Source organism: Leptosomus discolor, chromosome 2, assembly GCF_034619465.1.
Source record: "Leptosomus discolor isolate bLepDis1 chromosome 2, bLepDis1.hap2, whole genome shotgun sequence".
NCBI classification, from domain to species: domain Eukaryota; kingdom Metazoa; phylum Chordata; class Aves; order Leptosomiformes; family Leptosomidae; genus Leptosomus; species Leptosomus discolor.
Genome location: NC_141392.1, coordinates 111,726,465 through 111,738,996, shown reverse-complemented (window position 1 = coordinate 111,738,996; position 12,532 = coordinate 111,726,465). Strand labels below are relative to the sequence as shown.

Below are 12,532 nucleotides of genomic sequence, written 5' to 3'. Positions count from 1 at the left end.
ATGAGCCAGCAGCCGGCGGTGAAGATGTCGGCGGCTGCCCTCACGGCGGAGGCGCTGGAGTCGGCGGCGGGGATGCTCGAGGGCCGCCAGAGGAAGCTGGAGTCCATGATCCGCGACCCGCGCTCGCCGGTCAACGTGGAGAGCCTGCTGGTGAGGGGGGCGGTCGGGCCGCGCCGCGCCGCGGGGGGAAGCGCTTGGCGGGGTAACAAAGGGAGTGCTGCCCTCGCCTCGGGCGGGCGGGAGGGGGAGGAAGGAAGGAAAGGGCTCCCGCGTCCTGGAGGAGTTTTCCTGGGGGAGGACGGAGGCTCCTTCCCTGGGGGTGGGGGTGCGGCGCCTCTCCACGCCCCCGGCCGGGCCGTCGGCGAGGGGCGCCCCGCCACCTGAGGGAGGGCCCCGCCGGGCGGGGAGGTGGCGGGGAGCGGGCCCTCGCGCCCGGGACGGTTTGGGGTGGGGAGGGTGGCGGGGGGACTGCGCCGTGAGCCGGCAGCGAGCGCTCTCGCTTTAGGTGCAGCTTATTTGGGGGAAAGTGAGAAATGTCTCTGGAAAGATCTGACCTGGGGAGGAAAAGCGCCTTTTTTTTTTTTTTCCCCTCTCCCAGCATCATTTACACCGTTTATTTTCGCGCCTCGTAATCATAGCGTGTCTGTTCCCAAAGTACCTGCCTTTGTGTGCGCACTCATCCTCTCAGCCCCTCTGTAAAACCGTCCTCTGATGAAGTTGAGGTTTGCTGTGAGATGTGGAAATAATTCAGGAGAAGGACACGCCTAAGGGGGAAATGTAACTGGGGGGTCCTGTGGGGTCACGTTTATTTTCCATTGGGGCAAATTGATTCGTCTGTCTCCTATTTCAAATAGCATTTTTCTGTGTGAGTGTATGAAATATAATTTCCTTTAGTAAGAAATCCATGCCCTCAGGAAGGAGTGGGAAGGGAGTTATATTTCCCAATTTAAAACGTCCAAACCCTGGAAAGGCAGTGAGAGTGAGTCTTGGTGGTTATTATTATTATTATTATTATTGTTATTTTTTAACTGAACTTAAAGGTCTTCAAACCTTATATTTCCAGTCTGTCCCAAAGTTTCCCACATCTACCAGTTAGGAGGAACAGAGAAGGGGGCGAAAAATCCCAGTCCTTCCAAGAGTTGCTCAAGGCACTTATACTGAGTCTGGTTGTTTTTTTTTTTTCCCTGCTTTCAAATGACTCAGTTCTGTTTGGCCAAAAATACAGGAACTGACTGAACAGTATGTATGCCTGTGCTGTGTGGAGAATATAGGAATTTCCTAGAACATCTGAAAAATGTTCTTCTTGAGGCTTTAGTACTGTATTACTCCTCTCATAGATGTTCAGAGTATAATGACAGCCATAGTAGTCAACGCAGGGGAGTGGGAAACAGTGCTACATATCGGACTGAATTCAGATAAGTTTTTGCCTAGGCCAAAGCAAAGAGCTGCCTCTGGGCTTTGCTCCCAGCATTTTCACTTTGGTATTTTGCTAGGAAAACTTTGACCTGTGGCCAAAAAAGACCAGTTAAAAATAGTACAGTCGTTCTGAAAAATGCATCAGGTTAATACTTAACCCCAGTGGACTTTTTCACACTCTCTGCTTTTATACTCAACAGCATGTTTCTCTTATTCTCTTGCTTCCCCTGCCTTGGACATAGATTAGATACACTAAAACCTGTTTGTGTTTCTGAAGAGAAATTCTAATTGGAAAATTGAGATTGGGCTGTGTAGCACTTGTTTGCTTTTTTTTTTTTTTTAAAATGTTTTGTACATTTACAATGTAGACTGCTTCATGTAATACATTGGACAAATTAGTAAACATGGGAGAGTGTTAGCTGGATTGTAAATGTGTATTTTTTTATGGTAAAGGTCATTGCTTTGCTCTCTGCACTGTTTCTGGCAGTATTATTAAAAAAATTAACAGCAGGTAAAACATAATGCAAATCAAATCATATTTCCTAGCTTGTGCATTCAACATGTCTATGTATGAAATAATGAGCTACTTCAGATTTATTTATTTATTATTCTTATTTAGGAAATTTGCAACGGATTTCCTGTAAAAGCCATTTCTTTTGAGCTTTGGTATTGTTGCTTTATGTTATTTGACATTAATTCTGTATTGGCATACTGCTAGGCAGCCTGAGCATGAAAATGTCATATTCAAATTGCAAAATCTACTTGTTTACTAAACAGCTTACTTTCAGTGTAAATTTTCGTAAGTGGAAATGTGTTTTCAGTTAAAAGTGGAAATACAGCAACAGAAAATAAAAGTCAGGGAAAACGTCTTAAAAAGACTAGCTGGAATGCCACTATTTCATCCTCCAAAAATAACATAACCAAAACTAAAAATGTGGAATGGAATTCAAAATGGAATTCGTTTCCTTATGCTGTAAAAAGTCATAAACAGCTGCTATTCTGCATTTTGTGTGCATGCTTTATTTTTGGGAAGCTGTAAAAAGCAAAAAAGTAACTGTTAATCTGCAACACATGGTGCAAATTTGAAAGACATGAAGACCTGAGGTAATAAGCTGTCTTTCTCTAGATACCAGTTCCACTGCCTATCAGGAGATAGTTTATTCAGTGGCTCTAAACGAAGAGACTTTCTTTGTGTACCTTCCTGACCACAGGATGGCTGACCACATCCATCTGTTTCTTTATCAAGAGAATCTATGAAGACAAATACATTGATTGATTATTTTCCTCCCATCCCCCTTTGGGGCTCAAGAGAGACTGGTAGATTTTCTAACGTGATTTTTGCTGTATTATATGCTGTAACACTTGTCTGTTTATGCCTGTGTTGAGCATAATCATTTGTGTTTGATTAAAATATATCTTTGAAAAAGACATATGGTCTCAATTCAGAGGCATTAAGAGAGGGAGAAATGGAGAACTTGCCACTTGGTTTGTCCTGGTAGTTAGTTATGAAGGCATAATTTTTAAAAAATGCAAATTGAAATGTGTGACATAGTTATTGCTAAATCAAAAAAAAAAAATCATGGAGGACTTACTTCTCATTAGCATGGTTCAAATGCCTAGCCTGCACTTGGGGGGTTTCTTCTGATTTTGGTCTGATAAAGAGATGAAAATGGGACCGCTAGAACTGTGTGCACAGTTCCATGATAGGTGTCAGCAAAGACTTCTACAAAGGGAAGTGGGTTTTGCAGCCTCCTGTAGACATCCACTGAGTGCTCTTTTTCTCATTATATCGTGTTGAAACCCTGTGTTACGTCACAGCTTTCTGTGATAGGGTCTCTTGCTGGTTTTGATCATGTAACATTGCATTAGTGGTTATGAAAACCTGTTTTCCGCATTACACTTAGATGGTGCAGATCACTTTGTAAAGCTACTGTATTCTTATTATTTGCTCTTCTGCTGGTTTGTGTCATGCACTAATTTAATGATGTGACATTTTTATGTGTACTGCACGTACACGTTGATGATAGCACTTAATGGTATTTGACCTTGGGTGATCTATAAGAAACCCTTCTATAAATACATTCCTACCAAATAGTTCCTAGTTGACAGCTACGTTTAAGAAGAGCTCAACGGTTCTCAAATACATATGTGTATTTATGCTTTTGCCTATGTGCTCTATATCTGCAGTATTAACTGAGTGGTTTTGTATAGTATTAAATACAGGTTATTAGGCGTGCGTTGGTAAGTGTTAGCTGAATATTTGATGTGTTCTAAAACTGGAGCAGATGGGTCAATGTAGGCTGTGTAAAACTAATCCAGACCTCCGCTTCCTTGCCATGTGTAATTGTATCACTTTAGCACATGCTGAACTCTACTTCAGAGTTTTATGGTGGTGACGAACAGCTCTGATAAGTCTTATCATCCTCCTCCCTGCAGTTGTCTGCCTGATCCTTTGGCTGCGGTTGGATGCAGTTGCCTAGAGAAAGGTCTTGTTCACTGCCAGCCTTAGGATTTCAGTCTTAAGTGTAAACCTTGACATTACACTAGGGATATAAAGTGTTGAGTATCTCCTGCTTGCTCTGCTATGGTTGTGTTAGCCTTCAAAAGAAGTAGTTCTTAAAACTGTTAATTAGGCAGTGCAGAATTGTGGGGACAGTGCTGGGAACACATTCATGGTGCGCTAAGAAATGGAGAGATGGTTAGCAGGAGAGTGCTTCAGTGTCTCAGAATATACGTGCCTTAAAACTTTTAAAAAAACAAAACTAAACCACCCAAACAAACCAAAAGTGACCTAATTTGTTATTTATTTCTTGGTTAAAATAAAGCTGTCAGGTAAACTCTATTTTATACTAGTTTGAACACGAATAGGTGTTCGTCTAAGTTGATCCTTGCCATTGAGACCCTAGAATTTTACTCCTAATGAAAAGTGCGTTGCAGATACAGCTGTGACTCTGATCCTTTCAGTAGGTGCATCTGTCCATAGCAATCTCATCAACTGGCCAGATACCAACGTTATACCGAGAGTGTTAATTTAGCAGATCACTAGGCTGCGCTCTGTCAATACGGGGTCTTTGGGTCATCACGGCTGGTGCACATGTATCCATTTGCAGGATATCAGCCTTGTGAGCTTCCAGAGTGTTTCGTATTTAATATGAAAGTTGTCTCATTTTCCTAAATTTGTTGCCACGTAATTTTGAATCAGTAAGAACAATCTGTTGTGTTAATTTGAGCCAGCAAGCACAGGGAAGAGCTGAAAACATAGCAGCTAGCAGGATCTGATTTGAAATTCATTGCCCAGTAAGTAGTCGAAAGGCCAAATGATACTGTGTTCTTGAAGAAATAATTTTTTTTCTCATTTGTTATAGTTCTTGTGCTGTTATTTCTCTCTAAGCTTCTGATTCTTTCTATAAATTGATCTGTAATTTCAGAACATCTACTGCAGAGTTGAGAAAGATGAGCTTTAAAGAAACAGAGTTGTCTTTTGTTCATTGTTACTGTGTGATGGATTTATTTATAGCAATATAGTTAACTGGAAAAGGACAGGTCTAGTTTCTGACAGTTTTATGTGTTCTGTTTTATTCCAAGCTAGGATTAAAGCATTTCACTTTTTAGTTTTAAGAAAGCAAAAAAATCAGGTTGCTAAGCTTCAGTACTTCTGCTGCCACACACGAGATGCATGTAGATTTTGTGCATGGATTCATGAGAGGAATGTTCACTCCCAAACCTGTATTGATCCAATTGCAGAGTGGGTTGTTAGTATCCTTCAGTTGTTCAGTCTCTGTAACAATTTAAAGGAAAAAAAGAAAAAAAGCAGCCACACTATCAAATTAGCATAGTTCTATTCTGCTTTATATGTGACAGAATAAAAATTCAGGAACACTTCACTCTTCCAAAAGTTAGTAGCCTCACTGTCCGTTGGGGAATGTGTGGAAATGCTGATTAAAACCTGTTTTTTTAAGTATATTTTCAGTTTTCGACTAATGACAGAGCAATGCCAAAGTGTTTGGCTATTTGTCTAGTAACGCAATCCGTAACAAAAGTGGCCTAATTTAAAAATGCTGCCACAGTAACCAATCTCTGCAGCTATCAGTTGATTTCTTGCCAGTGTTTGATCTACAAAATATGACTGGAGTTGTATCACTGCCATGGAGAAACTGACTTTGGATTTTAAGGATAAAAGTGATTGAAACTTGGTAGTAGAGTTTTACATAATGAAACAATATAAACATTTTTTTAAAAAAAAGAGTATGGTTTTTATAACCCATGAGGATGGGGGTTTTGGGGCGGAGGATGCTATATTGTGTCCAAGGTTGTTCTAAACTGTTGTACTGAAAAGCACCAAATGTTTCTTGTAACGAATTTATTTAAAATACTTTTTTCTTGGTACATCCCATTGGTTAAGAACAAGAATACTATGTTTATATTGGCAGCCTTTGCTTGTAATAAACTTATTTTAATGAGTCTTTCGCTATGTAAACAGAACATTGGATGTAGTGCTCAGTTCCGAAGCCATACCTACTGTGCATGAAGCTTTTGCTGCTACAGCAGTGAAACGTCAAAACACTCCCCATGTTGCCAGCAGCAGCACATCTTCCCCACCAGTGACATTTAAGCTCCTTTAGTGCAGGTGAAGCATCCCTTGCATCCTTATTTTGGAATGTTATATTAATTACCTGGTAACAATGTTTTACGACCATATGCTCAAAACAGTGATTTGGCCACCCCTGATGTGCAGAGGCTCTATATTTGGAAGATTGTGATTCTGTGAATTTTGTCCAAATTTCACTAGTCTCAATCAGTAACAGCTGCTTACGTAGTGTGGACTTAGCTTTTTCTTTTTTTCTCTGTTCATCTGCTACAGTTAGTTACAGTTATTGGGAGAGGAGCCTTTTTTTCTTCTATGAAATACCATGGAGTTCCGTTGTTTTTTTTCACATGAAGAGATGGACGCAGATTTCTTCACCGGCTTGTGAAACGTCCCTCCCATTCAGGCTCTGCTTCAGTTGTTGTAGGATCTGAAAGGCAATAGACATGAGAAGAAAAACAATCTGGGTGCCACATACAAGTCTTTTGTCATTGTGCCTGTCTTACATTAATTTTATTTTACGTAGAACAACTTACCTAAGTCAAATCTTTTGCAAATTGTCACCAATCGCGTATTTTTTGTTTTCTGTGTGCCTAGATTGAGACTGCTGGGTTTTGGTGTTAGTGTGCAGCATTGCTACTCTAATGCCATAGTCATATCAGCATTCATTTTTGTTGGCAGGATGGTGATGTTCAGACGGTACAGGCAGAGAGAGGAATAAAAAGGACAGCATGCAGGAGAGTCTGAACCCTAATCTAGAGCTGGCACTGCATGTCATCAGACAAATCTTTCTTCGTTTCCAGCTATATAAAATCGAGATGATTAAGCTTTTTTTTTTAAAAAAAAAAAAAAACTGTACTGGAGAAGAATTTAATATTTAGAATGAACTTAAGTGATATAAAAAAGGTGATCATGAGGAAACTTTATGTCAAAGTGTTTAATTCTGAACCATTAGGGTTCAGATAACTGAGCAGTTGCTTTATTGCCTCTTGACTGTTCTAAATCATGGGTACTGATTTTATGAGTCTGTATTTAACATATAGAACAACAGGATCCTACATAAAGCAGGATAAAGTTTGGGTGACTCATCCAAACACAAGAATTTTTTTATAGTTTTCTTCAGGAGGAAATGAAGAGGTCACATACAGACATGAAACAAGTTTTAAACCATGATGAAAGAAGAAAAGCTAATCTTTACCAAATATGATTTTTCTTCTTTTTTTTTAAAATCTTGAAACAATGTTGACCGTTACTAAATAAATAAATGACTAGAAGGAAAAATGCTGAAGCCCCACACTTTCTACCAAATGGTATTTAAAGTTTAACTAAAATCTTGATTACTATTTAAAGGCTGTAATGCATCATTGTTCTTTGTCCGTGGCTGTCACTGCTGTTACAGGTAGTTGTCCAAAGTCTGTAGCTTAGTTGATTAAATATCAAACGTTGCTCTCTCAACAGCTTAGATTTGCCTTAGTATGGTATAGATATAGAGAAATACCTTTGGGTGTTCCTTGGAAATTACTTTTTATTGAATGAGCTGTGAATTTGGAAAACTTAGTCTGCTTATGTTTGTTGCCACTGTACAACTTGGTTGACCCTCTGTATTTTTCTTTTATTCAAAACGAAGAGTGTTGCATCGATAAGTTCACTGTAGTTTGTATGTACATATCTTCAAAGAGATTATGCTCTAAAAACTAATAGCACAGGTTTTGGTCGAGGGGTATGCAATCTTTTGGCTTGCCTATGCTATGAAAATGTTCTATTTCATAGGAAACTAGTTTGAAACTGGTTTTCCCTGTGGTTTCTGAAACTGGTTTGTTCTGGTTTCCATTTTCAGTTTAGCACCGATTACGTTGAGTGCAAGATTAGAGAGACAAGCCTTGTCATTTGGTGCGTGTATAGGACACAGTTTTTTATTTGTAAATTACTTTTAGCACCATCTAGTATACAGGGAAATGTATATTGTGATAGACTTCTAATATGTGCAGCTAAAGTAATTTGGTACAAGTTGTGGTGAGTAGACATAAAATGTTATGGGGTTACTTAATATCATTTCTACCCCTTCTTACACAATTCTATAACCATGCTTGACCTCCTAATGCTCGTTTTGTGGAATTTTTAAACTTTTGTCATAGAATAACCACAAAGTCTCTCGCCTCAGGAACAGAATTATTCTCTCGAATAGTGCAAGAAAATGGAGAAGAGCGGGAAATAACGCTCTGTTGGAAGCTGTTGGTTTAGTGAATAACAAAACCCTTCTAATGCCAGTTGTATGCATGTGTGATCTATTTCTGTTAATGAACATTTCAGGACCTCTTCCTGCAACAGTAAAAGTCAGCCCACGTAGCTGTTAAGCCATAGCTTTTCTTTCTTGGCCTTTTCAATGTAATGACCTCTTTGGAGTGTATAAGCCTGGACTGCAAAGTACCTCCCACCTCTTTTTTTTTTTTTTTTTTTTTAAATTTTTATTCTTTCATATGAAAAGTGACTGAAAACAATTACTTGAATTACTCATGTGGCAAGGACTTATTGAGAGTTTATTGTTGTATTGCAGCTACTGCTATTAATTTAAACATTATTTTATGTTTTATTTTTTCTCTGTGAGTACGAAGTAGTTAGTTGTTTTGTTAAACTTAGCAGTTGTATCCATACTGCTATTATAAGCACCTGAACCAAGGTATAGATCTGATAGAGAAAGCTGAAAATGCGTTTTCAAGCTAAAAAGAGTATTCCTGTTACTGAATTGTAAAGTTTTGTAAAGCCCTGTTTGATTTTTTTTAATTGCTGTCAAGTTTACTGTTCAGTATTACTATGAATAGATTACTTCAGTTATGTGAAATGTGCTTATTTTTTATTTTATTTTTTTAATTTCTTTTTCTTAATCCCCTCCCCTACGGGTTTCCCTGCTGTTCATGTCCCCAGAATTGAAGGACTTGTCTTGCCTCTGGAAATGGTGCTGTTTATGCCAGTGAGGGTGGGGAGTAGCAGAACAGCACAACTCCGGTTGTCAAAATTCTGGTGGCAAAATCTGAATGTAGCAGCAAATAAGGTAGCAGAAACACTGTTTTGTATGCATGGCGTGTTTGTTCTCTTTCAGGAATATTTTAAGCTTGAATTAGAAGAGAAACATATAAGAAATAATAAATTAACTGATACAAGCTGCAATTCCTGAAAAATATTATGCTGGCAAATCCTTTTCCTTGTAGACATCCAGCTAGTTTTCTGTTTGGAAAGTAATTTCTGACTGTTAGAATTATGAAGAAAACCTCTAAATATGGACTCTATGATGAAGAATATTTCGTACGCGTTGAAGTCTGAAACAGTAGCACCATGAGATGTGAATCACTTCATCTATTTTAATGGTTGGCTGCCTCTGAAGGAAAGCAGTTTAAGTGTCAAAATAAACCATTTCAGTGCTCTTCATTTTTTTTTTTTTTTTTAGAAGAAATACCAGTATTTCTTCCCATGTGTGCTCTGCAGTGTTTTCCAAGTGCCAGAAGTCACAAATGGCCTCGCTCTACCTGTGCCATCTTTGCCAAAATTTGGCATATTAAAAATGGAAAATGTAACTTTAGAACCAGTTCTGTAAAGTATGACATTGTTCATTGTTAAAAAAGGCTCCTGGATTTATTTTATATGACTTGGAAAGCCAGAGGCAACGTTGAGCCTAACTGTAGAGTTCATTTTGAGTTTTCCATGCAGTATGGTATGTTTTGGTTAGACTTTATTGCTGAAAGTATGTTTGGCAATACAGTATTCATGTTTTGAAATTGCATTGTCTAAATTTATGAGGGAAGATGCAGTGTGTCTTTCAGACTTGGATGTGAATTGGTGAAGTTTCAGCCTACTTGTACCCCAGGTACTTTTCTATTAAATCAAAACTAAGCATTGTACAATTAAGTCATTTCTGTTTATCAAAATGTTACATCAAATGGATGCTGAATGTGAGGGGGAGAGGAATGGCATTCTGTGTAAGCTGTTTGACTTTTTCTAGTATGTAGAAAGCAGGGTTGAAGAAAAAGACTTACACGCATTTTATTCCAAAATAAAACTTTTCAGTTATGTTTTGATTTTAAGCTTAATTTCTAGAGCTTAAGTATCAGAAGAGACTACCATGTGACTGGACTCCTTCTTGGCACATGGGCATTGTTCTTGGTTGTATACACCGAGTAGTTTTCTGACTTGTGGAATTGGTGTTGTTCTTACTGCCATCATATCTTGATTTATTTTGTAATCTGTGAAATCTTACCACTGTTAGGTTAGTTGTCCTCTACAATGGAAGGGGGAAGAAACAAACATGCTTGATGCTGTAATATTGTAGGGTCACTGATGTCAGGGAAGTACGTACAGATCATAAGGATCGTAACACTTTTTTTTCTTTGTGTTTGATTGCATGCAAAATAGTCACGAAAGTCAAATATCGCTGTAGTCTGTAAGTCTGTATCTGCAACAGTGAACCGGATAGTGTCAGGGTTCTGCCATGCTTTGGCTGCCATGGTATTGCCCTATCTCCGGAGTTCATTTCTTAGCCTGTGCTTGTCCGAAAGCATGCTGTGGTTACAGCGAGGGGAATGGAGGTCTCGCACAGGGGCTCAGGTGCTGCTGTTTGACATGCTGCTACAAGTGTGGTCTTGGAAACCATCATTCACCCTGAGCACTGTCGAGGTTCATTTTAAGCATAAATTGGTTGATTATTCTGCTGGTTTTGACTTAATTGCTAGATTAGACACAGTGTGACAGAACGGGCGAAGAAATATGGTGGTGAAATTCGGTGTTACTATTTTTGCAGCAGAGCAAGAGGTAATAAAGTAGAAGCAGGAGATTTTTTAAATCTGAAATAATGCAACTCCAGTTATGTGGTCTTATTCCTATGTTCACTTTCTGAAAATACTGGTCTGTGAGTAAATGGACATAACTGTATTCCATAAAGAATATTTCTGTATGTTTGATCTCCCTTGGACTGTGAGGCGTTTATAGTTGTATGCACATTTTCCATGAAGAGTAGTAAGGAATGACAAGAAACCTGAGTCAATTAGGACAAAGTTGTCCAGAGTGGCCTGAAACGTTAGGGTCATGCTGTTACCTAAATGATTTGTGGTGATTGTGACATACTCTTTTTTTGTTGACGTACAGATTTTGTTTCCCCAGATTTAAGTGCTGCTCTAGTAGACAGCTAGTAATAGTTTCTGCTTGCTGTAAGGCAGTGCCACGCTGGTGTTGCTGTCCTGTTTCTAGTTAGCTCTTGGGTCTGTGCTCTGTACTTGTCTATATTCATATCGAATGTGTGCCACAATACTCTCACAAGAGACATCTGTAAACTTGGTTCTCCCCCACAACATTTTCCAGGTGCATACACATCTTCTGATACTGGTGATCTTGATGCACTGGAGTTTTTCCTTCAAATGTGAAAATTTGGATTCCTGCAGGAAGCAACTGATTCAGATAGCTCTTGTGGGAATTGATCTGCTCAGGTCTAACAGAAAGGTGGGACAGTATTTGCCTATCAGATTTGCTTGTTGCCAAAGCTTAAGGAAATTTTAGGAAACATCAAGTTATTATCTATGGGAGAACTATTTTCCACTTACAGAACCATGATGAACTTGAAATCTATTTTCTATTTTGCTTTGATGTCCCAGGTAGCTTGGGTTATTCACTTAGCCCTGAATTCGTTGCCATATTTTTGTTTCACAATTATGTCTTTTTAGTCTTTGTATTCCAAAGGCAAATTTGCACAGAAGGGGGAAACTGATCATGTTGGAGTAAACAGAAGCTAAATAAACTGAAAAGTACTTTTCCACTTTAAAATTTCATTTAGCTAACATAATCTCTTCCGATATTTTTAATATCAGTATTTGAACAAATTCTGATAGAATTGTAATTTAACTGTCTCATTAAAGGCAGATTTGCATGTTTCTGTTAAATGACGTGGTGATTAAGGGAACATTTCATTGCCCAAATGTATGAAGGTAATATCACTACCTTGCAAAGCTAGTATCTATTGTAATAAAGTTTTTATACCTGTTTTAAGTTTTACAGTGCCTAAGAGTCTTTCCTTGCAATAGCTTTATCTTGAAAGGACTGTGAAATGGTCCTACAATTCTGAAGGTACAAGGTACTTAATTGTCAGATTGAGTCCGAAGTTGCTGAGGATGTGGGTTCCTTTGTCAAGATCTCTATCAGCCATAGACAAAGACCTTTAGAATGTCTTTTTGTCTTTTCAGATAAGCTCTGTGTCATCCGTTTAAGAGCCATGAGTAGTCAGGGGATTAGGGAAACCTCAAAACACTGTAGGATGCAGTATCTGTTTCTGAATGACTTCTAGAAGCAGAAAGAGATGAGATTTTGCAGACAAGAGCTTACTAAATAGGCAAGTATGGTCCTTTGGTCAGACAACTCTGGTCTGCAATGTGGAGGTCAATACAGCAGTAATTAAGACTAGCCTAGCTATTGCTTGTAATAGGTAGTCTATAATGCTCTGAAAGAAGGCAGGTACAACTGAGAAGGCAACCCTTTTATTTTTAAAAATAAGAT

The 12,532-nt window shown here is 38.7% G+C and overlaps 1 protein-coding gene across 1 annotated transcript in view; it reads left to right on the top strand.

Annotated features, from left to right (window-relative positions):
* Positions 1 to 12,532, top strand: part of ROCK2 (Rho associated coiled-coil containing protein kinase 2) — a 100,755-nt gene continuing 88,223 nt past the window's right edge. The window contains 1 exon segment of the mRNA XM_086461582.1: positions 1 to 150. Coding sequence (XP_086317708.1) covers positions 1 to 150 — 150 coding nt within the window.